Source organism: Myodes glareolus, chromosome 3 (genome assembly GCF_982192425.1).
Source record: "Myodes glareolus chromosome 3, mMyoGla1.1, whole genome shotgun sequence".
In the NCBI taxonomy this organism is placed as follows: Eukaryota; Metazoa; Chordata; class Mammalia; order Rodentia; family Cricetidae; genus Myodes; species Myodes glareolus.
This window is the reverse complement of record NC_142028.1, coordinates 40,034,620-40,058,608: the sequence shown is the minus strand read 5'-3', so window position 1 is coordinate 40,058,608 and position 23,989 is coordinate 40,034,620. Positions and strand designations below refer to the sequence as shown.

General features: G+C 39.1%; 1 protein-coding gene across 4 annotated transcripts in view; it reads left to right on the top strand.

Annotated features, from left to right (window-relative positions):
* Grm7 (glutamate metabotropic receptor 7) overlaps positions 1-23,989 on the top strand; it is an 866,857-nt gene that overhangs the window by 569,836 nt on the left and 273,032 nt on the right. For all 4 annotated transcript variants that reach the window (XM_048438534.3, XM_048438532.3, XM_048438533.3 and 1 more), the window contains exon 7: positions 5,460-5,599. In XM_048438534.3, the coding sequence (XP_048294491.1) occupies positions 5,460-5,599 (140 nt within the window). The remainder of the gene's footprint in view (positions 1-5,459; positions 5,600-23,989) is intronic.

Below are 23,989 nucleotides of genomic sequence, written 5' to 3'. Positions count from 1 at the left end.
GCTTTTCTTTAGACCTGTTGAGTATAACTCAATAAATCTGACCTTCACATTCAGGAAAACGTTGTTTTAGATACCAATAATTGTGTCTGGAAAGTATGACCACAGTTTCTCCAAGTAGGCAACCTCTTGCTGCAAATGGGAGTGCAGTGGGAGCTAATTTATAAGTTTTTTCCTCCTAGTTATCTCTTCCTGTATCACAAATACACACAGAGACCTGAGGGCAAATGCTTTCTAGTTGTCTCTATGTTGACTAATTAGTCTAAGCGGAAATATTTCCTAATGTAAACTTAAACAATTTGGGATATAAAACTCTGAAATAATGAGTATATAATTAAATAAGTCTAACCAGGAATATGTTTATAGCTAGACGTACTGATTCCAAGGGGAAAAAATGGAAGTTAGGTGTATGTTGTAATAGCACATCTCAAATAATTTCTTTCCTCTCTAGAGAGGTGAGACCCAGGTTCCCTTTATCTGAATCTGTTTATGACTTGTTTGAAAGGATGTTATGAAATATCTAAGATATAAATTGAAGTTGAATACTGAGTGGGCTTCTTGACATATTTGTCAAGAATATAAACAATAAACCTTACACTACCATACTGAAAGAAAAGCAAGATACTAGATGAGATGATACCCTCACAAGTAAAGACAAACTGTCTGGCCACATTTAAAGCTGGGGTTTCCATGAGAGCCAGCCTCAGGTTTATACATATAGTTCCAATTGCCTTTATTGATGAGATAGATGAAGAAACTGCTACTGCCACTGGCTTGGCCAAAGCGTAGAATCCACGTCTTCATAGACATCCAGCCGTACGGTTTAGAATGGCCTGCTGAGCAGAAAGAGTAACAGAACATGACTCAGTACAGAAATTCGGGCTCTGCATGGTGTGAAAAGAAATGAGAAGAGAAAACTTTTGGGGTAAATGCTTTAATGCAGAAAATAGTTTTGTTATCTGGGCATCAGGATCCTCAGAGCATCTTTGTTCTGAGGCAGTTTCTGTCACACACACTGACATCACTGCAGACTTCAGACCTGGCTATATTCTCTCTGTTGTCTGTTCTCTGCTACCTGTTAGATCACAGATCCTCTAGTGTTTGCTCTCTCTCTCTCTTTCCCTTTCTCTCTCTCCCCACCTCCATCCATCCCCTTTACTTTCTCATACCTCACTGTAGTTCTAGCTCTAGACAGAGTTGATAAGAAAGTATGGTATGTGCTGTGCCTTGAAGCACCCCACACATACCAGTACCTCGTAGATGTGGGCAAGCTTTAGATAACCTTAGCTCATAACTACTTTTATCTTTGCCTTTTTACTTTGTAACTCCTGGCAGGTAGGCTACGCTAAGCTAGATCACGTGGTTTGGAGCCCCATGAAAATGAAAAATTCTTTAAGAGAAACTCCGTTTCTCCTACTGGAAGAGAATGCTCTTTCCCTTCAAGACATTTATCATGTTCCCTGTGTTATGATGATCTGTCTCCTCACACTCCTAATATCCTATTATAAGACATACTCATAGTTGCCTATAGCTATGAGCCTGTGGAGTTTTCTAGTGGCTTTCGGAAGCATTCTTCAGCAGCTAAGAGTCCTTTCTGCTCTTTCAGAGAACCCCAGTTATGTTCTCAACACAAGGGTTGAATGACTCTCAATTGCCTATAATTCCAGAACCTGCACTCACATAAAGTAAACATTCTCTCCCTCCCTCTTTCCCTCCCTCCATCCCTTTCTCTCTCTCTCTCTCTCTCTCTCTCTCTCTCTCTCTCTCTCTCTCTCTCTCTCTCTCCCTCTCTGTCTTTCTCTCTCCTATCTTTCCCTCCCTCCCTCCCTCCCTCCCTCCCTCCCTCCCTCCCTCCCTCCCTCCCTCCCTCCCTCCCTCTTGGTCTGTCTGTCTGTATGTCAAGCACAGAGCTAAATAAAAAAAAAAAAACCTATATAATTCAATAGTTCTTGTAAAGGTTGTGAAGGGCAATTTCGTGCCAGTCCTCCTTTCTGTGATCCAGCTGCTCCTCTTGCCTGGTAGCCCTAGTTCTTTTACTTAGTGTTGCTGCATTCTGGCCCTCAGACTTTCAGGATCTCTGCAGGCAATCACCTCCTCTTTGACACCTTTCTTCTTCTCTGGACTTTTGTTTTATTTTCTGTTCTCAAAGTCCACTGAACATACTGCCGATTTTCCCTTTTAATAACTCCAGGGGTGGATCCCTTTAAAAGGGAGTGTAATAAGGGGGGAAAACACCCCGGGAATAATAAACCCATTTCATTAAAGAATGTATTCAGAAGGTCAAAGCTACACAATACACTATTAGAAATCATCATTTAGATAAAGCATTCATCTTTTCTGCTCTAATTTTTAACATGAACTTTAATAAGAATGGAAAAGGCATGGCAAGATTCATTTTCCCTCACAAGATTTTGAGAAGGGAGAAAGATAAGGCCATGTGTCTTGTTCTGATGAAGACTGAGCAGATGAACATGAGATTATTTGGAGCTCTGGGCCTCAGACCTACTTTCCCTCTCCTCTCAAAAAGTGTGAAAAGCTCCAGCCACGCAATTTAATGAATAGAAAACGCAGTATTCAGAGCAAAGCACAATATGAGTCTGAACATCCCTTGTGAGAGAAAAGACTGGGCTTCTGGTTAGCTATGTTTTGCTGCATTGTGACAGAATCCTCATTTCTTGTTAATGACATGGAACATCACATTTCACCTCTTGTTCTTACACACCTAGGATATCTGCTGAAAGCAGGACACCATTGTTGAAAATTCTGTCGCGTCTGCTGTCACTTGTTGCTGCTGTTTGTTTTTTCTTCTCATTATAGGAAGCTTTATGTAACATCAATAAAAGGGAAAAGACTATGAATTATAGAGAGTATGTTGGTGTGCATGGGAGGAGCTAAAGGGAGGAAAGGGAAGGGTAAATGATATGATTGTATTATAATTATTATAATTTCAAATAATAATTTTTAAAAGAATTGTGGTGAAATGATTTTTTTATCATCTCTGGTGATTATATCTTGACAATGCATAGAAGAAGCAAACTGAAAGGGTTTCTTTGCCCACAAATGATTTAATCATTGACTCAAATTGGTGGGATCAAAGCAGTACTCACAGACTGCTAGTGCCCGCTCCCACTGTGGACTCTACACTGCTGCTTGGTAAATAGAAAATGTTTCTAGAAATGGGGAAGTGTTCATTGGATCTCAGAAATGCACCAGGAGTCACTAAAAAGCTTCAGTTTGGTTAACCGGAATTCTGTGTTATTTCCAGTCTTGAGATAATTGGGAAATAAGCTAACAAAATAAAAACTATTCAAAGTTATTAAAGGACTGGAGAGATGGCTCAGCAGTTAAGAGTGCTTACTGCTCTTGCAGGGGTGCGAGTTCAGTTTTCAGCCCCAAAACTGGGTATCTCGCAACTACCTCAAGCTTCAGCTCCTGGGGATCCAATCCCCTCACTGGTTTCCACATATACCTGTACACATGTGTCATATAGTCACACAAGCCCAAATTTCATCTTAAAAAGCATTACTCTGGGGTGACTGTTACTTGAGGACACAGGCAAGAGTGCATACAGTGTTAGGTTATTGCATTCAGTGCTCACTGTAACCCTACGGAAAGGTAGTCCTAGTGACGGTTGACTGGACTCAAATAATTTGCTAAGGACATAAAGATGCTGAGACATCAACCTGTAATATAAATCCTTCCTAAAGATTCAAAAACCAATTACTAAGTATTATTTTGCTTCAATTATCTGAGCGAACTGGTTGAATTATGTGGGTCACTGATAAGAGACCATTTCTACCTGAATTTAAGAGTTTCTTAACTGTGAGATGAAGAAGTCTGGTGTTCTGTGTCCTCCAGCTGTGTTTTGAATTCCTTCCTGATCATCCCACCATCTCTAAATATAACCACAAGGTAATGTCTTAAACAATACACATGTGCCTTACTTTGGCTTTCTGTTCCTGTGACAATTACCATGTCCATAAAACAAATTAGAAAAAAGATTCATGTCAGATTATAGAATCTGACATGAATCACAGAACATCAAAGAAGGACTCCAGAGCAAAGGCTCAAGACAGGAATCCAGAGGCAGGTACTCAAGCAGAGGCTACTACTTAGGAATAGAATACTACTTAATAGCTAGCCACACCTGTCTAGTGATAGTACCTCCCACATTAATTAGCCATCAAGAAAATGACCATATGGCATCTCTCTCTCTCTCTCTCTCTCTCTCTCTCTCTCTCTCACACACACACACACACACACACACACACACACACACACACACGAGAGAGAGAGAGAGATCTTTTTGCTCCTTTTGTCTCTCTTTTATGAAGATTGATGTAAGGACATTGATCCAACTCACACTATACTCTCCATGTAATGGTACTGAAGTCTGTCACATCATAAAGACGATTACAGAACAGACATATTGGGACCATAATTTATTCCATCACAAGATCTGATTTCCCTGTCTGATAGTCAGGCCTATCATAAAATATGTAATTGGTAACTATAGGACGGTATTTACCTTAGAGGTTCCTTTGTCCTTGGTATGATAATGTATCATTCAGCTAGATGACACATTTCATAATGACATTGAGCAATGGTTTCTTACTGAACCCGGAGTAACCTTCTGTCTCTGGCTGCAACAGCACAGTTGTTGGAGACAGCAAACCATGACACACTTTTACAAGCTCACTTGCATATGTACACAAAGGTACAACCATGAAACATCTATCTAATTGAACAAATTAATATTCCAGCTCTTATATTAGGGAAGAAGTGTTGGGGATTTGAACTCATGTCCTCTAGCTTGCCCAGCGAATTCTCACCTGCTGAAATATCTCACCTCTTCATCCAAAGTGTACATTTTAAGAAGTCCTAACTAAATAAAGGCATGAAAAAAGTAATGTCTATGGAATGTCTTCCAAGAACACTATTGGGCATTTTCTGCTTGTTCTCCATAAGCTAGAAATAATCAACACAAGAAATATTTTGAATTCAATCAGTGTAGAAATGATCATTTAAGTGAGTTATTTTGCTTATTTGTAATGATGTGTCAATTTTAAGAATTACTATTTTTGAATGTATTCTTTATTAACTACAATCTAGTATTAAGTGCAAACCAAAATAGCCATTGCCATCATGAGCATTGCAATCACAGTTAGCAACAGCATTGTTTTAAAACATATTTTTCTCTGAAAATTAATTAATGAATTTTTTTGCTTAGAGAGAGAAAGTTTTAGAACAAAACATACAGAAAGATCAAGAATAGAGTCATTCAAAGGATGAGACAAATAGTCTTCCAACACTCTGTAACCATGGTGCACAAGCTACAGAGTAGGCCTTCCATGAACCAAGGTTGTTAAGAACAGTCTTACTAGGAATACAGTTAGCTCCTAATTTCACCAGTCAGGAGATAGAAGAAGTCCTTTCTTATCTGGTCTTTTCTTGTCTCTCAGGTAGTGCTGGCACCCCAGTGATGTTTAATAAAAATGGGGATGCCCCTGGGCGGTATGATATCTTCCAATACCAGACAACAAACACCACCAATCCTGGTTATCGTCTCATTGGTCAGTGGACAGATGAACTTCAGCTCAACGTGAGTTCTGATTGTTTCTCTCTTTCCCTGGTATGATAATAATTGGGATATTAATTTGGTCAAATAGATGTTCGCTTTCTGATTGTTTATGTACATATAAAGGGAGCTTGCAATTTGTTCCAGGCTTCATGAGGATACCCATCCATCCACCAGTACTACAATAATGATGGTAATGATGACAACAATTGTGTGCATTGGGTTTGGTTGAGGGGATGCATGCATGTGGAAGTCAGCTGAAAACTTAGAGGAGTCAGCTCTTTCTGTCTACCATGCAAGTTTCTGAGATCAAGCTCAAGTCGTCAATAATAGTAGCAAAAGTCTTTACCTACTGAGCCATATGAGGGCCTGTCATTGAATTTTTATACTAGTCTTTAATTCTGTGACAACTTTCCTGGAATCTGAATCATATTCCTAATGAATTTCCTGGTACCATTTTAAATACTTCTTTGTGAGAGATACCATTACCTCTCTCTTCCTTTCTTATTTGATAGTAATAAAATTTTTTAATGATTTTGATGTCATTCTGTTTTAAACTTTTGTTTTCTAAATTATTACCCTATAGTAACAAACAGTTTGGGCAGCCTCTTTCTCTTTCTATAGAGTGTGTTCTTCTGAGCAGCTAATTCCTTGTCAATGTCCCTCTGAAAGACCAAGCACATTCTGTCTTACTCTATCTTTGTATCCTCTTTGGTCCTTGACTGGGTTGACTGAGACACATCCAAACCTGGGGTTGGGTGGGCTGTAAGCAGGACAATCACTTTAATCAGTCTCTGACACAAATATTGAATTTATCTAGAAATAGCTTTGAAGGTATCCACAGAATTATAGTTGGCTGAATACATGGGTGTCCTGTAGTCCAGTCATGTTAACACATAAAGTGGGTCATCATAGTCTTCATCCCAGATAGTCCATTCTGTATCTCATTAAAATGTGTAAAAAGGATCTGTAGCCTTCTCTGGGCTCTACCTCAGGGGTCACTGTAGTAATTAATGAAATAGAGTCTAACACATGAATTACATACAATTCTTATGAGGGATGTGAAGGCGTAAGTCACAGACAATCCCACACCAGTTTGGAATTATGATTAATAGAATGGTTATTTATTCAAAGGGGAAAAAACTTACAGATTACCGTCCCAGACAACAGCCCCTCCGCGCGAACAGGAAAGGAGTCCAGGGGCCGGAAACGGAGCCGGAAGACAAAGAGAGAGTGGAGGACAGCCGCTGCTTTTTTTAAAGGGAGAGACCACGCCCCAATGGGCTGGTAACTCAGCGGCGATTGGCTGAAGGAGCTGAAGGAACTCCCACAGCAGGGATGAATTCAAATAAAACAAAATGAGCTTGCCTAAGGACTCCTAGATTATACTCTAGTTGGTAAGGGCTGGATGAGAATTCTTATGTACATGCAAAAATTGCATGTGCTCAAAAATTAGCTTTGGTACTGAAGTGTATACTGAGAAACACTAATAAACCAATTTAATTTCCTCTCCTAGGTATAATCGTAATTTCTGAATAAGCCAAAATGCTACAAGTCTTGACTATATGTCCTTAATCTTGGATGACTACATTTATACCACAGGGATACCAAAAAAGAACAGTTAGGCAAGCCACACTGCTTTGATTCTTCTTCTTCTTATCATCATCATCATCATCATCATCATCATCATCATCATCATCATCATCATAATTATTTAGGTTTCTGAGACAAGAGTCTCACTATTGTAGTCTAGGCTGATCTCAGACTATCTAGCCTCTGGTCTCAATTTCCCAAATGCTGGAACCACAAATTGAGTCTAGCTTTTCATCACTAAATTCTGGATTGACTTTCTGAGAGGCTTTTCCTTTCGCTTTTCCATTTCTGTTTTTAAATATAAGTTTAGCATGTCTTGGATTTGGCATGACTTCAGCTGCTTCCTTGGCTCCTGTCCCTATCCATGCTTGCCACATGATAACTGGCTTCATCATCCTTAGACACCAGATCATAGCCATTTGGAAGGCACTCCTCAAGGGAGAGAGAGCAGCCAAGTGCAAGTGAAGTCGGCACAGAGTAATGTAAGAGCAAGATAACTGGCCAGCAGTGCTCCTGCCACTTCCTAAATATAGCAACCTTTTCTTTTTTTTGCTTTATAATCATCATTTAGGCGTCTCTTTATTAGGACCCATGTTCGTGAATTTTGCAAATACAAACAGGTACTCAGCAAATACATCTAGTTTTGAAACATTTTATGGCTCTGAACACTTCCTTTTAAAATGTGGAGTGGGTCATTATTTGTCAGGGAGACAACTCCATCTTCATCCTCAGGTCACCAAACAGAAAACAGAAGCTACCCTCTGAAAAGCTGTTTTTCAGGCTTCCCTTTGAAAACTGCAGGACAACTGTTCAGGACTCATGTAGAATGACCAAATGAGACATACTCGTGTAGAATGACAGTTCAGCAAGCTGTTATTGTTTTGTTTCTTAGATATCATTCCTACGATAGGTACCATGAGATGCAGTGGGTAGATACACAGAGAAGATAAACAAATGTTAAACTACGTCTCACACGACTGACAACCTAGCACACAGCTATAAGGTTTAAAGATGCATATGAAAATTACAATGTGTGATTGAGAGATGATAGGAAACATAATAATGGAAATGGGAAGGAAGTGGTCCAAAGAATGAAAATCCACCAATGTGAAAATCAGGAGTGGTTGGTGGCAAGTCAAAAGGCTTAGCCAGAGATAGTGAACCACTAGAGAATAAGGGAGAAAAAGCCATAAGGGTTATGGGACTAACATGCAGTCATATTAATGTAGGTCCTTGCACGCCATGGGAAACTGCTTTACTTTTATTTCACAGATAATTTAAAATCTACTTAAAATTAAGCAAAGGTATGACTACATAGAAACAAAACTAAAAATACCTTCTTCGTTTATTTTAAAATTTTAAGAGTAACCATCACTTTGAGATGCCTGGAAGACAGCTCAGTGAACAATGTTATTCTACACACACAAGGTCCTAAGTTTAGTCCCTAGCACCTACATAAAACATGGGTATGGAGGCATGCACTGTAATCTCAGTGCTAGAAAAACAGAGACAGGAGGATCCTCAGGACTAGCCAGACAGCCTAGCACATTTGGTGAATCCCAGTTTCTAGTGTGTTGTATGTAAGGAAGCTGCTTGTTCATTTCCCTGCCGCCCAGACTCCTGAAATACCCACACAGAAACTGTATTAATTAAATCACTGCTTGGCCTATTAGCTCTGACTTCTTATTGGCTAGATTTTATATCTTAATTTAATCCATTTCCATTATTTTATATTTTACCATGAGGATTGTGGCCTGTCAGCAAGGTTCAAACATGTCTATCTCCAGTGGCGGCTCCATGGCTTCTCCTGACTCTGCCTTCCTTCTTCTGCCATTCAGGTTAGCTTTCCCCGCCTAGCTCTAGTCTGACCTATCACAGGCCTAAGACAGTTTCTTTATTAACCAATGGTATTCACAGCATACAGAGGGGAATCCAACATCACTAGTGAGACATACTGTCTCAAAGAACAAGTTAGACATCTCCTGAGGAACAATGCTAGAGAGTGACCTTTGGCCTACAGTCTCTCTCTCTGTCTCTCTCTGTCTCTCTCTCTCTCTCTCTCTCTCTCTCTCTCTGTCTCTCTCTCGACAGATAATGAATTGGAGGAGAAATAGTGGGAGTAAAAAAACCAAGTAAGAGTCTTTTGCTGTTATCAGAGTAGAATAAAATAGGGGGCATAACTAATCATGCTCAAACTTCACTGTTCATCAGAACCATCTAGAGTCTCATAAAATCTCGAAAGTAGGGCCCATCCCCTGAGTTTGACTCATTAGGTCTGCAGCTTTTTCAGATCCAAATGTTTGCCTTTCTAAGAAGCCCCCAGGGAGGGCTGATGATTGTTTGAGATCCTTGTCTGAAAACTCTATTTGACCATGGAAATGAAGCTAAGTGAGTGGTGGATGTGTCTTATTTGAAGGGCTTTCTGGCTTCTGGCAGCACTTTAGATAAGCCGGGATGCTAAGAGTGGGCAGGATGAAAGAAGAATTCCAATTATTTGGAATTTTTAAGTATGTGGGACTTCCTAGACCTGCAAGAGTAAGATAGGCATAGAGAAGGGTATGGGGGTACAGCCACACAAGAAGTGTCCATTATCAGTCTACAAATGTCTTGAAAATCCACGTGAAAAGACATGGAGAACAAGAAGGAATCCCTCAGGCCTTAAATCTCTCCTTGAAAATGATACTATTCTTTTCCACTACTCCATACAGGACGAAGTTTAAAGCAGGATATCCAACATGCTTAGAGAATTGAGTGAACCACATGCTTTGAAATTTTTTTGACTCTGGTATGAAGATCAGAGATCTCTGACCTAGCATTAAATAAGCATTTTTTATATCATTTTGTGATGCTAACGACAATGTGGTAGGGTGAGAGGGTTTATCACTTAGATCTCACATGGATGTCTTCTTTTACTCTTGGATTGCATTGGAAGGACAAGAATGGATGACTGAGGCACATACAAGGCCATTTTGACAGGAATTACAGATGGTAAATTCAAATGACAAGGCCACTGAGTTAAGTGGTCTGGATAGGAGGTCACTGTGTGGAAACCTTTCATTGTGAAAGGAAATTCAATCACTTGAAGCAGGTGATAAAAATAAAAAAGTAATTCTAGTCTTCACACTGAACCTCACCCTGCACACATGAAGGTTCAGAGCCATGGTCCAGGTATCCCGTCTGGTGACTGGTCTGGGTAACATCATTTTGTCCATGTTGTCCATTTAGTTGTGCCTGTTGTGATTTTTTTTTTTCGTAACTGCTAGAGCGGAATTTGAGCAAGCATTGCTGTTAGTTCACTTTTTTTCTTTTCAGTGGAACAAAACAAAGCATTTGAAGTAATGGTTCTACTTCTCATTTTCAAAGACTCAAGGGTGCTCTTTCAATCCCCAGCTACATCTTTTCTAACAAATGAAATTTTTAGGAGTGCTTCCTCTGAGGTCAGTAATTGCAAATTAGTTTCTGAGCCAATGTAGTTTTCAGTTTTCAGCATCCCAGGGCTGCAGACCAGGTTGCCGAGCTTTCCAGGCTATGGTCTTCCTGAATGCGGGTACCTAACGGTTGGCCATCTATTACAGAGCATCTCAGGTGCCCTTCTGTCAAGCATTGTAGACCCAAGACTCTATTCTCCTGTAGTTTAATAAAAGATGACTATGTGACATGCTGCTAGAATATTTATGCATGAACAACAACAACAAAGTTCCGCAGAAGAGAATTAGGAACAAAGAAATCATCTACTCGGCCCTTTGAAAATACCTATAGGAATAAACTTGATTCAGTTACTCATGTTTCCATTGTACCATCAAGAGATTTCATGAAATAACTGCAGTGGAAAAACAGAGACAATTTCTGGGTCAGGCAATGACAACCCATGAGCATGCTAGAATAAGCAGAGATGTGTTCCTGTGTTCTGAGAGCACAAACTACAATGAGGAATTTATAATATTCATGACATATTTTAGGACACATTGCTATTAGCTTAAGGAAATCTATCAAAATGTTTTATTCCATCAGTATCTTGAAGGGTCAGTAGTAGTATTTTCCTCGAAAGAGATGAGGAAAAAAATGTTTGAGAATGAATAATGCAGTTTTGTTTCAAAATTGAAGTAGATGTCAGGAGAAAGAAATAAATGGAATGTGTGTGCTTAAACCTTTCCTGTGCCTATATTTAAAGCACTGTGTGGGCTATTATAGAAACAAAAGTGGTAGTGTTTTGCTTCAACACGTTCACTTTAACAGGTATACGCATTCTGTAATGTTAACAGTGGGGAGGAGATAACCAAGGGGCAATTGTCAATCCCACCCTGGAAACAAGTTCTTCCCTTTCTTAAAAGTGATTTTCTTTAAAAGTATGATGTTTAATTTATCTGAAATTAGTAGAAAATTCAGATATATCCAAAATGTTAATCATGCAAATAGCAGAAATCCAAATAGCATAACATTAAAGTTTTGTTGTTTTCCTTTTAAGATTTATTATTTTTGCCAGGCACTGGTAGCCAGTGCATGCCTTTAATTCGAGCACTTGGATCTCAGTGAGTTCAAGGCCAGCCTGGTCTACAAAGTAAGCTCCAGGACAGCCAGGCAACCAGGACTGGTACACAGAGAACCCTGTCTCAAAAAACAAACAAACAAAAAGGTTTATTATTTTTATATTGTATATGCATCAGTGTGAGTACATGTACCACAAAAGGAAGAAAAGAGGGTCAGATTCCCTGGAACTGGAGACCTAGATCATACTGGAGTCAATCGATGGTGTTTTAAAAGAGCAATGCACTCCTAACCATCGAGCCATCTCCTCAACTGCCTTAATGGGCAAATTAATGCTAGTCTTAATGGGCAAATTACCAGAGGCTTGATTCTCCTCGAGAACAAGCCAAGGGAATTTTATTGAGCCTTGTGCAAGCGACTCGAGTTCTCATAAGTTTATCTGTTTGTTTCTACAGCAGAATAATTTGGGGAGACCCTAAGGATTCTGGGCGTTTTCAGCTCTTTTTTTTTCCGTTGTATCGAACTTACAATTAGTACTTGAATATTAAAATCTCCAAGAATTTAATTCATTCATATTTCATGTGTATTAATATGCTCGGCACCATGACTTTTTTTCCAGTTAATGTATAAATCATGAAACATGAATATAGGATGTTTTTCAACACCCATGTCTCCTGCATTAGCATCCATTTCTTTATAAATGGTTCCCAAATTCCAGGACAGCAACAGATTCAATGTAAGTTAAATATTGTAGCCATGGTGATACCGAGCCAAGGCTGTTCACAGATAACTGTTGCATGGCTACTGCCCTGTCTGGGTGGTCAACATGCTATGCCTATGTATAGCAAGTGGATGCACCCTCAGAGGTTCAGAGAGCTTGTATTTGAGACTACAGTATATAATTTCCAGTGAAGAAAAGTCAAAACCCAGAAAGAGAAACTGGATCTGTGTCATACTGTCTGAACCTAGGAAGCCCTTCAGTGAAATCTCTTTGAATGTCTTTTGGGGGCTTATATTGTTATCACATTGGAAGAAGAATTCTCAGAGGTTGTATGCGTTAATTAATTAATTAGTTTTTAAATGAATCGACTAGATGTGGCTTAATGGTAGAATGCTTGAGTAGTATGCTCAAGGCCCTGGGGTCCATCACCAGCACTAAAGAAAAAGAAGAAGGTAAAACAGATCTGCACATAGTTAGACTGAGAATGGAAAAGAAAAGGAAACTTGAAACTCACTTTATTGGACAGAAGTTTTCATGGCACTAACTAAAAATTAATCTTTAAAGTTTTAATTTTGTTAAATACTAAATCTTTCACATTGGCTATAATTTTTACTGTTGCAGACATTTAAAGACATAAGAATATTTCATTTCCAAAATTACCATTTATTAAAACTAGGCATCTCAAATCAATACTTACTTCTACCTACCTATAACACTACTAATCACTCAATTGTTTGATAATTGCAACAGTAAAATGCTTATTAAAAATCTAATCACCCGCAATTTACAATGTAATTGGTTAGCGTAGGGCAATAGCCATACTTATACCAATATTGGCAAAAAGGAAAATATATTTATTGTCCAAATATAGTACTTCGGGGGTGAAGAGATAGCTGAGCAGTTAAGAGCATTTGCTCATTTGCAGAGGACCCAAGTTCAGTTTCCAGCACTCTGGTTAGGTGACTCATAACTGTCTGTAACTCCAGCTCCAGAGGATCTCTTGTCTTCTTCTGGTCTCCATAGCCACTGTACTCAGGTATACACAGACATAAAATAATTTAAAATATCTCAAGAGGAAAACCTAGTATTGCTTCAGTTCCACTTTGAATACTTGGTTAACGATCTCAGCATGTTGCTCGTCATAGTTAATAGTTCTTTTCTTCCAACTTACAGTATTATTTGTAAGTAATTAGGTCTGTAGTCATTAGAAGTGCCATAAAACAGACTTTTCCTGAATAGGCACAATAATGGGTTTACAGAGCCCAGAAAGGGACTCTAGGACAGAACCAAGTAGAGGTTGTCCAGTGTCCAATTTGTGAAGAGTCTTCCAAGTTTCAGTTCTCCTGTACATGTGATGTTGTGGTGACCTATTTACCAACTGAGGTTCATGAGGCTCCTTTTCACTGATGAAGGCAATGTTTCAATTTGGAGGAATGCTGCAATTCAAAGGAGCATGCCAGACAATAGAAGGTAAACTTCTAGATGGTTATGACTCTCAAGCTTACAGCTGGTAGCTTTAAATCAAATTACAGTCACTAAATTAAATACATTTAACATACTTGGGACATAGTAAATATTCAGCACGCCTTAGCCACTATACCATCAATGACAATAACAATGCACCAGTGATAGTTTCTCGCATGAACTGTAATTCTTCAAGAGGTTAATTTCTAGTGCTAAATGAATGATTTTTTTCTTATGACTCAGCATTTGCCTGAATACTTAGCATATAGATATATCTAATTAAATATTAAGTGAATGGGAAAATGAAAAACTATTGTTTTAAGCAAATTGTGGACCATGTTAACTTTAATTTGGCATTCCAAAAAATAGTAACCCAAAATTCAACTGGAGTCAGCAACTCTGTTTAACTCAGTTAAATGATTTAAGAAATTGACTTACAGCTGAGAAGGTTGTGTATACCTTTAATCCCAGCTCTTGGGAGGTAGAAGCAGATGGATCTGTGTTTAATTAGAGACCAGTCTAGTCTGCGTAGAGAATTCCAGACTAGACATGGCTACATAATGAGCCATGTCTCAAAAGAAAGGGAGGTTGCTTTACGACATGGGTTCTGTGTCTCTTTTAGGAGTTCTGTAGTTGTCTTTGGGTTACAGAGATATGCTGGTTTGGTCTTTAAAAGTGTCAGAAAGAAAAGAAGAAAATAATTGGTTGGGGTTTTACTCCCATTGATTTTTACTTCTGGAAACTGGCTGACGGTTGTTTGAGAACATGTGGTGGGATTATTGCTCTTGAAGCATCAGCTCAAGTGCAGACGACCTTAGGTGTTTCTGCTTCCAGTGGAGTGCACCAGTAAGGAAAGGGTGGAGTACCATCCTAACTCATGTTTTTCTTTCTCCTCTCTCATGCTTTTTAGAGGACAAATGAAGCTAGAAAGATTTTAGGGATACAGAGATCTGGTCTTTAATCATGCCTGTGTCCCGTTGTGAGCTCTCTGAACCTCCATGAAGAGGCATGCTCTGAAAGGATGTCATTTAACTCGCCAGCAGAGTGGCATGTCTGATCTGAAATAGTACAAAAAACATTTCCACATCCCAGGGTCAATTGCTCTACATTTGTCAGCTAACCACATATGAGAACAAAATCTGAACAGAGAAGGCATGTTTAGACATTAACGACGTAGCGTTCTATAGAAAATCAGATGGATATATTCTTGGGTTCTCTGAAATATCACCTCTGGCAATAATATGCCTTATTCCTACAGAGTTAAAGCTGGCAAGGTCAAAATCACAACTTTTCACTTTAGACAGATTTGAGTTCTCTTTTTACCTTGGACCCTATCTATCACTCCCTTCAAACTATTACCCAGTTGGCTCTACTTACCTCCCCAGAACCCCATGACTCCCACCAGCATACAATTTCATTCACACAAAGTAAACAGTAAGTACAAGCTGACTTCTTTCTTTAAACTTGGCTTGAACAGATGCTTCACTTTTTATTTATAGCCTCATGAAATTGGTTTCCAGAAAATCAACAATAATATATCAATAGAGTTAATGGCCTAAAACACCCGTAACTGGGTAATAATATCTTTTCTAGAGGGTCAATAACTACAGTATGTAAGAGAACGATACCTTCACAGAAGACAGTGGCGTTGTTTGTGAACATCTTTGTGCCTGTTATAAAACATATTGGAAATGAAAGAGACAGCTTTTTCCTTGGTTTGTCAGCATCTCTTCTTGTAATCAATGGTGTATGGCTGGGCACTTTCTGTGTGTGTCTAGAAGATTAATAGTATTTTTAATTATAAATATGGCTCCACAAACACGTGCATTACAGAACTCTGAACCGCCATAAATTCTTGTTTGCATGGTAGGCATTCAAGCAAATCACTTCATATTTATTAATATACTCTGGACTCAGCAGAGAAATTGTTGCATTACATTACTATTTGCATTTTAGGCTCAGGCAGAGTATATATGGAGAAAGGAAATAAAATGGATGTATTTTGAGAGCTCAGCTATTCTATCAGGAGCTCATCCTAGTTATTGCCAATCTAAAACTGTGAAATGAAATAATATGAATTTACGTACCCTCTCTCTGGCTCCTTTGCCCCCAGAAATCTAGAACTTGTAGAATGATCTTACTATTTTTGTATTAAAATATACGAGCTGTGTCCAAAGTGTGTGCAAATAACTAGGAGATAAGTAAAATTTGGGATATCTACAAAAAGCCGCATCTGAGTCCCAGCCTTTATCCTAGCCTTTACCACTAAGTGCTTAAGGAAACTGATAAGTAACATCCTTTGTTAAGATTTCCATCACTGTAGACAAACACCTGAGCTAAGTGGCTTAGGAAATGAGGTTTACTTGGCTCATAGTTTAGAGTTTTGAACCTATAGTCTACAGGGCTTCTCCTTTGGGGGCATGGGGCTGGAGTCCCAGTGTCATTTTCAGGTCTCTCCATAATGACCTGGAATCTCCTATCAGGACACACGTTTTAATTCAGTTCAGCACAAGTTAGTTAGCTGGTGCTGGTGCAAACTTCTAGAGTCTGACACTGGGCAGTTTATTTTAGAGATATTTAAGTACAGTATAAATTTGAAAAACCGTTTCCAGGTGGCAATTATCTCAATTTCACAATAAAGTTTAAGGCATGATTACATCAAATTCTTTTGCAAAGTACATATGACCTACACCATGAAGATGAGTATCTAAGGATCTAGGATCTGGTGTGGTCTCAGTGATATAGATAGCATAGAGGTCGCCAAGCTAAAAAGTACATGTGACATTCCCCTAATTAATGTGTCTTAATTAGGGTTTCTTTTGCTACAATGAAACACTGTAACCAAAAGCAAGCTGGTGAGGAAAGGTTTATTTGGCTTGCACTTCCATAGCTCTGTAGTTTAGTTCATCATTGAAGGAAGCCAAGTCAACAGCTCAAGCAGGACAGGAAAATGGAGGGTAGAAGCTGATGCAGAGACCATGGAAAGGTGATGCTTATTGGCTTGATTCTGTGACTTTGCTCAGCCTGCTTTCTTTTAGAACCAGCCCAAGGATAGTACCACCCACCATGAGCTGGGCCCTTCCCCATCAATCACTAATTAAGAAAAACATTACATCTGGATATTATTGAAACATTTTCTTAACTTAGGTTACCACTTTTCAGAGGCCTCTAGCTTGTGTCAGGATAACATAAAACTAGCTAGGACAAATGACTTCTACTGGCCAAGAAGCAATGCTCAAGACAAATGTCTAGGAAGGAAGAATTTGGTATAAATATTGTAGCCTGGATGATTCAGGTGTGGCATGGCCCTATAGCTAGCATAGATCAACAGATTATTAACAACATCCATTCTCAGGCCTCTGTGTGGAAAATATGTCTACACAACCTCTCAGTTGAAGAAACAAGCATGCATACTTAACCTTCCTGGTTTCTATAGCGCTTATCTGTGAGCAAAAGGACCTTGTGCCTTCTGTATGACCCCCATCCACTTATGTTTTTAAAATAAAATCAGATCATCTAATTACCTAGGATGGCCATTTTGCAAATGAGTTAAGAATACCTCCCCATGCTTAGAATGCATATAAAAATTTTGTTTATATTTCTTATATTGGTTTCTGTGTCTACAATTAAAAAACAAAAACAAATTAAAGATATACAACCCTGATGGTTTAAGATACCACAAATTCTGGAGCTCAAAAGACATCTCAGTGCTTAAGAGCACTTGCTGCTCTTGCAGAGGACCTACATTTTGTTCCCCGATTCCACATTGCAGTTCATATAGCTCATACCTTCATTTCCAGTGGGTATGTCATCTTTTGAACTCTGTGGTACCTGGTAAGGTAAGTGTATGGTGCATTGACATACATGAAGGCAAAACATTCCTACAAATAAAATAAAAGTAAATCAACCTTAAAATGCCACACATTTATTACCCATGATTTCTAGAAGCCAATAACTGACCAACATTCTAACTAAGCTAAAAGTGTTGTGTCACCAAGGTATCATTCCTTTCTTGAAGCTCTTAGGAGACTCCATCCAGATTCCTCAGTGGGCTGAAATAATTCAGTTCCTTTTACTTTTGACTCTAATGTACTTGAGTCTCTACTGGCAGCTGTATCCATATTCTAAAAGCAGCATTAACACCTTTGATTATGACTTTTTCTCTCTCTCCAAAGCCAGCAAGGGCAAGGCAAGTTCTTGTAAACATCCTGGTCCTCTTGCTTTACTGTCTGTTGGCACATTTCACGTTTCAAGAATGCATATTTAAAGTCTATGGATGTGTGTCTTTGTATCTTTGGGGTCGTGCATGTACAAACAGTGTTCCTGGGTACCAGAAGAAGGGATTGGAACCCCAGGGATTGAATTATAGGTGGTTGTAAGCTCCCTGATATCGGCGCTGGAAATGGAACTTGGGTCATCTGCAAGAGCAGCACATTCGTAAACACTGAGCCATCTTGCCAATGCCTATTGGCACATTTCTTTAATTCATCTACTATCTCACATATTTTGAAGGGTCTGTGTGATTGAGCTTGGTGACCAAAATTTAATTTTAAGGTTCTGTAACTTCATTTAATTTACAAAGTCCCCCTTGTCATGTCATATGAAATGTTTGAAGGTTTCAGAATTTATTAAGTAGAGGAGTTTGTGGAAGACTAGGAGGCATGGGCTGTCTTGTCTCCAGTTCTTTCTTATTGTATCAAAGAACTTTTCATTCCTGGGTTGTTTAGCTCTTGTGTATTGGATTTCCATTGTACTTACTTACAGAGTTGTTGTTGTGGATATGGATAAAAAAATATGAAATTTTCTGTGAACATGAGTGGTGTCAAGTTGAGATATTCTCTGTTCCCATTGTTGGAAAGTCTAGAAGAAACACCAAGTGAAATAAAAAGAAAAACTGGATCCCCTTGACTTCAGGGCACATATACAGGAGTTTAGATTAGTATGACCAGAAGTTAATGAATGAACTCACCACAGGAAGCTTAGTTGATCTCTAGGAGAGAAATTTGTTAATTTCCATCTTTTTTTAGCCTTCCTATCTGGGACATAATCCAGTCTCCAAACTGAGTGAAACTCTTAGAGAAGTACAATGTGAAGCTATAAAATATGATCAAAATAGAGATGGTACACTAATCTGTGTGTATAAAAATAAGAACTGATGTCACCATTTATTACTGTGACAATTTATCAGGGTAATGTTAGGTACTCCATTAGGACCTATTACCTTAGGGATATGCCTCATGAGACTCATGCTCCAATAGAGGATCAAGCACTCATGGACACGCATTCAACTGTGGTGGACTTGTTGAATTAATAAAGCTAATAGAGCACATAAAGTTGGGAGGGAAGAGGTACAGCCAAGGGGAGAGAAAGGAATGGAGGGAAAGAGTACAGCTTAACAAAATTAATAGTGTGCAAGTATTAAATTCTCAAATAACTAAGAAAATAAAAGCAACGGATTGATGCTTTTCACTCATCTTTCATGACAACTTCTTTGATCCCATGATTCCCTCTTGTGCACAGTGTGATAATCTTTTGGTTTTACTACATTATATTTCCCAATCCACTTCACCCCAGTTAATGTTTCTGATTGACACTTAGATCCAAGATTTCTGAGTAATTTTCTTTTATTGCATTCAAATGAAATAAACAAATAAAAATAAATTTTAAAAAGATGGCCAAGTCCTTAAAATACTAAACATAGCTACTGTGGAACCCCTAAAACCTTGTACACTAGGTTAGTGATAAGCAAGAATGTTCTCTGGCCTATGAAGAGCACCAAAGCTATAGAATATGCTTGGGAGTTTGAATGCTAATGATTCCCTCCTTTTTGAAAGTCTCCCACCCAATAACCAGGTTGATAAAGGAGAGATGTTTTCATTGTTCAGTGCTCAGTGCAGTAATACAAAATACCACCCTGGCAGAGCCTTGACAGCATCTCAGGAGAGGGAGGAGAGAATCACTTGTTTTTCTCACTTAGGGTATGCATTAAGTATTATCCTCCAGTGCAGGTGTCTTGATCACAGACAGAGAAAGTATGTTACATTTTAGCTTTAGTTTGAGTTTATGAGCATAACAAGTTTTTTTGGAAAAAAGTCTTTATAGAGGCAATTTTCTGAGTAGGCTACTTTGCCTATTTCATTTCAGTAATTAGTAGTCCTTAAAAGATATTTACTCTTCAACAAGTAAGTATTTTCCTGAGAATGGGGTAACTTAATCTTTATGGAGGTAGAGAGTCAAGGGAATTACAAAAACAAAGGATCAAATTATTTGTACTTTTATCTTGCTGGGGAAAATACCTTGGAATCATCAAGTCACAGATAGTTTGAGTTTCTTTGACTATTGCAAGAGGTTAGTTGTTCTGCGGAGGATGACTGTATCAGAATCTTCTAGTACAGTCTAGAAACATCTTGTGTTACAGAGTAAACCTTAATAGAGATTTGTGGTAGCTACAGAAGGACTGTAAGTCTGTGTGTTATTTACTTTTCATGTTCTTGAAGGTTTGATCCCAGCACTCAGGAGGCAAAGGCAGGTAAATATCTATGAGTTCAAGTCCAGCATGGTGTAAAAAGCATGATCGAGGACATTTAATGCTCCTACACAGAGAAACCCTTTGGTTCATGTCTCAGGAGACATGTTCCATCATGGTGGGGAAGGCATGGCTATGTCCATGGTGGCCGAATCCTGCAGCAGCTGCTACCTATAAAGAACTTACCAACAAGCAGAAAAATCTTCAACCAGAAGCAAAGGGAGACTTCTCAAACATTCCATAAAACAGCACAATAGCACCTTCAGCTGAGAACTAATTGTTCAAATGCACAAGCCTGTAGGGGGACATTTCACTTTAGAACCATGACAAGCTATTGGGTACCATCACCAAATACTTCTAACCAAATACATGGATAATGTTTACTTAAATATCACAAGACTTAATAAACTTCCATTACCATTTCACAACCAAAATGGAGCAACTCCAGAAATAGGGATCCATAATCTGTTCTAATGCTTAAGTAAGCAGGAACTGATGCTATCAGAGCTTTCTTCTGCTTAAGTCACTGGATCAATGCCCCAAATATGATCTGTAGTCTGAGTTTATTTTTCCAGAAACTCTTACTGGAAAACCCATCCTGACTCTATCCCTTCAAATAAAGACTGAAGCCTAATGCTTCTATGTATTTGGATGCCTGCAAGTAACTTCTCAAAGGAATGTGAGATGGAATCTCTTCCCCATTCATATATAGGACTTTCCTTGAAACAAAACTGCTGCCATCTTCATGAGTTCAGCTGTTTTGTTTATAAAAAAGCATCACAGCTGGTCTTATAGGTGGTTGATATTCCCTCAGATGGAGAAATGGAGAGGGTCATGGGACCTACACCCAAATGTACAGGCCCTATTCCCACCCAGATGGATGCAACTCTGCCCTAACTGCACGTGGCTTCAGATAGGAGCTAAAATTATACAGAGTGGAAAGGATGAGGGAAGATGAATTCTTTCATGCAGGTTTGGGGGACTCATGATTTGTGCTGGATCTCGAAGATCGTCTAGCATGGATATACTAATGTCACCTACATTCTTCTATAGGTAAACCAAATAAATCTATTTGTTCTCCTAGAGAGAACTCTGTCAAAATTGTACCTCAGTTTACCCTTGGGACCTTGCAGAAGGAGTTGATGCTGTTTAAATCTTCTTAACCCACCCTCAAATCCAAACATCTGAATTTCAATGGCCCAGTTGTGCATATTCATAAATCCATTTTTCATTCATGGAGATGAATGATGGCCAACGATGATTTCAGAGCTGTATAGTAAATTTCCTATTGTTAAGTAGGGAAGTAGGCTAAGTGAGCTTTTGATGTTAAAGCTCATACATTTCCATTAGGCTGATTGTGTAGCCCAAAGAGAAACCTCGGTCCTGTCTGTTCTGGCAAGCCATAAAGAGACAGGTCTGAGGAGGACCTTGGGTGCATCTTCCAGATATTTGCATTGTATTTTAAAAGCTCTGGCTTGCACAGTTGCCCGACCAACCTCAGGCTCATTGTACATGGCTTGTTCAATTGCACTCTCCTATTTGCACATGGTGAGCACTCAGTCACCCTCGACAGCCCTCCCAGAGATGAGAGCAACAAAGAAGTAGCAAGGTCAGAAAATGAAAGCTAATAGAGATACAATGGGCAAATTATAAAGCCTAAATTTTTCATTGATGGCAAATGTGTTCTTGATTGTGTAGTGATGGAGCCTTCGGGGTGACTGAATGAGACAGGAAGGTCTCTGTCCTAGCTGGGAATGTGATACCTTCCACTAGAAATCCTGTTCTCCACATAAACTTGAACAGATCAGTACCTATGCATTAGAGCAACAAGAGACTTCTTGAAATGACCTGAATCATTTCGAAGTTACTAAATAATCAGTTACATGATTACTGTGTGTATATCTGGGTAGTTAATTCTTTTTCCATTAACAGTATAGATCACCTTGGCTGTAAATGCCAGTTATCCAGGATTCAATCAACAGTACCCGATTATGGTGTTAGGAGTGTGACTGAAGGGGCAGGGCCAACAGTTCCTTCTCTCTCATCACTGTTATTGTTACACAAATGAGGACCACTGCCACTTGAGGCAATAGTGATGAAAGGGGACTTGAACAGGAGGCTAAACTGATTTGCTTTGTAGTCATTACCTGACAGCTCTGTAGCTAAACGATTGACGATTTCACAGCCTCCTCACAGCTTTCAATGCCTAGCGTCTTATTAGACTCTAGAGTGTCTGGGATTATTGTAATAACTCGAGTTGTCAAGACTCAGGGACTAGCATTGAAATGCTGTCTTTTACCAATCTCTGCTTTGTATCTGAATTTGTTTTCTAAAATATCAGAAGCTACCATACTCAGTGGCATCATTTTGCAAAAGAAAAATGTCATTGGTTATTCTGGTCAAATCTACTTTTACCAGCTTAATTAATCTTCCTGAAAGATAGAGAGAAACTTGGAAGAGTCATGTAATCAGGTATTGCTAGCATTTATCTGCAGTGATCACAGGTCAACTGTGCAAATCTTTGCCTACAGTGATTATGTTTCTTGAATGACCCTTCACTGCCTCAGTCTACATATCTATACAATGAGACTAATAATACTCTCCAACCCGTCATCACCTAAATCATACTCTGTAGACAGAAGTTTCTGTCATGCCTGGTCCTTCAGTCATTTATTTGCAAAGAAACACACAGAGGTCTATATTAATTATAAACTGTTTGGCCTATTAGCTCAGGCTTATTATTATCTAGTTCTTAAATTCATAATTCTTATCTACATTTACCCTTCTGTCTTGGTACCTTTTCTCATTAAGGCATTCTCATCTTGCTTTCTCTGTGTCTGGCTGGTGACTGCATCTTTGCCTTTCCCTTCCCAGAATTCTCTTCATTTGCTTGCTCGGCTCATACTTCCTGCCTGGCTACTGGACAATCAGTGTTTTATAATACTAAAATGAATGACAAATCTTCACAGTGAACAGAAGCATTACCTCACGGCAGTACTCAGGGAATCAATATCCTGGGTATTGCTGCTATTTGTCTTTGTATATATTTATATGTGTATGTGCAAGCCTGCATGTCTGTGCATTTGGATTTGTGTGTGTGTGTGTGTGTGTGTGTGTGTGTGTGTGTATGCATGTGAGTGCACATGTGTATGCATATACGTAGAGGCCGCATCACCCACTGTGTAACCTACAGGTCCTACTTTCTGGCCCAAACCCTTCTAACCCATTGTGCCCCCCAGAGACACAGGAACCACCTACACTGATTGGAGAAGAGCTCCTAGTGGCACAAGCACCACCTACACCTATCATAAAAAGAGCCTCCCCCTTCCTGTGAACAGCCTTCTCCAGCAACATCAGCAGACCCTATAGGCACAAGCACCTACCATACCAGTTGGAAGAACAGGCAGAGGCAAAATCCACACCCCTTGGAATGACAGATTCCATAGGCACAGGCAAAACCCATGCTAGTTTGAAGAACAGATCCCATAGGCACAAGTAAAGCCCACAACAGTCGGAACTAGACAATATGCTAGATCTAGGTAGCCAAACCCCTACAAATTTTCACTGAGATAGTCCTACTTAACCTGACAGCCAGTCACCAGAACCCTTGGCCATTTAGGCAAAA